The sequence below is a fragment of the Apteryx rowi genome, unplaced genomic scaffold, assembly GCF_003343035.1.
Source record: "Apteryx rowi isolate R43461 unplaced genomic scaffold, aptRow1 scaffold_1613, whole genome shotgun sequence".
Taxonomy (NCBI): domain Eukaryota; kingdom Metazoa; phylum Chordata; class Aves; order Apterygiformes; family Apterygidae; genus Apteryx; species Apteryx rowi.
The window spans coordinates 122-1,589 of record NW_020447879.1 but is presented as its reverse complement, the minus strand read 5'-3'; the positions used below and the strand labels follow the sequence as shown (position 1 = coordinate 1,589).

The 1,468-nt window shown below is 67.3% G+C and overlaps 1 protein-coding gene across 1 annotated transcript in view; it reads left to right on the top strand.

The window, feature by feature from the left end:
- The window catches only part of SYNGAP1 (synaptic Ras GTPase activating protein 1), a gene marked incomplete at its 3' end in the record, with an annotated part of 15,760 nt that extends 14,578 nt beyond the window's left edge, over positions 1-1,182 (top strand). Inside the window, exons 11-12 of the mRNA XM_026059905.1 lie at positions 18-143; positions 1,009-1,182. Of these exons, the coding sequence (XP_025915690.1) occupies positions 18-143; positions 1,009-1,182 (300 nt within the window). The remainder of the gene's footprint in view (positions 1-17; positions 144-1,008) is intronic.
- Positions 1,183-1,468: the final 286 nt, after the last annotated feature.

Below are 1,468 nucleotides of genomic sequence, written 5' to 3'. Positions count from 1 at the left end.
CCGTCACCACGCACAAGCCCCGGCCGGCCAGCGGCAACCTGCTGCAGTCACCCGAACCCACCTACGGGCCCCCCAGGTCCCGGCAGCCCTCGCTCGCCAAGGAGGCCTCCGTCGCCGGGCTCAAGCCCACCATCACGAAGCAGGTGGGGACATGGTGGAGGGACGGGGACGTCATGGGGACGTGGGGCTGGAGGTGGACGTGGGGATGGAGGTGGACGTAGGGATGGAGGTGGACGTGGGGATGGAGGTGCATGTGGGCATGGAGGTGGACGTGGGGATGGAGGTGGACGTAGGGATGGAGGTGGACGTAGGGATGGAGATGAACATGGGGATGGAGGTGGATGTGGGGATGGAGGTGGACGTAGGGATGGAGATGAGCATGGGGATGGAGGTGAACGTGGGGATGGAGGTGGACGTGGGGATGGAGGAGGATGAAGGGGGATGGGGATGTCCTGGGGTAATGGAGGTGGAGGTGGACATCATGGGGACATGGGCATGGAGGTAGACGTGGGGATGGAGGGAGACATCATGGCCACGTGGGGATGAAGGGGGACGGGGATGTCCTGGGGACGTGGGGATGGAGGGAGACAAGCAGACAAGGAGCTGGGGGCATCACAGGGGCCCTGAAGGGACAACAGGAGGAAAGATGGGGACACAGGGCCATCATGGAGGGGACAGAGGTGTTGGGGGGCACCCCAGGTGGGACAAGGGCCATGGCTGGGGCCACCAGGGCAGGGCTGAGGCCACCATGGTGGGGATGGAGCCACCACAGCAGGGTTGGGGGCCACCACGATGGGGATGGAGCCACCAAAGCAGGGTTGGGGCCACCACGGCAGGGATGGGAGTCACCGTGGCAGGGTTGGGGCCACCATGGTGAGGATAGAGCCACCGCAGCGGGGATGGAGCCACTATGGTGGGGTTGGGGCCACCGTGATGGGACGGGACCACCACGGCCGGGTGGGGACGGACTTGGGGGTGGCCCGTCCCCGTGACGCCGGGGCGCCGCAGGCCTCGCAGACCCCGTCGACGCTGAACCCGGTGCTGCCGGCGGCGGAGCGCACGGTGGCCTGGGTGTCCAACATGCCCCACCTGTCGGCCGACATCGAGAGCTCCCACATCGAGCGCGAGGAGTACAAGCTCAAGGAGTACTCCAAGTCCATGGACGAGAGCCGGCTGGACCGGGTAAGGGCCTGCCCGCCCGCCGGGGCCCAGGCGTCCGGGGAACCCAGATGTCCAGGCCCAGAGGGACCCAGGTGTCCAGGGAACCCAGATATCCAGGCCCAGAGGGACCCAGGCGTCCGGGGCTGGAGGAACCGATGCACCTAGGCTCCAGGGGACCCAGGTGTCCAAGCTCCAGAGGGACCCAGATGTCCAGGGTCCAAGGGACCCAGGTGTCCGGGCCACAGGGAACCCAGGCATCCATGGTCCAAGGGACCCAGGCGTCCGGGGTCCAAGGGACCCAGGCATC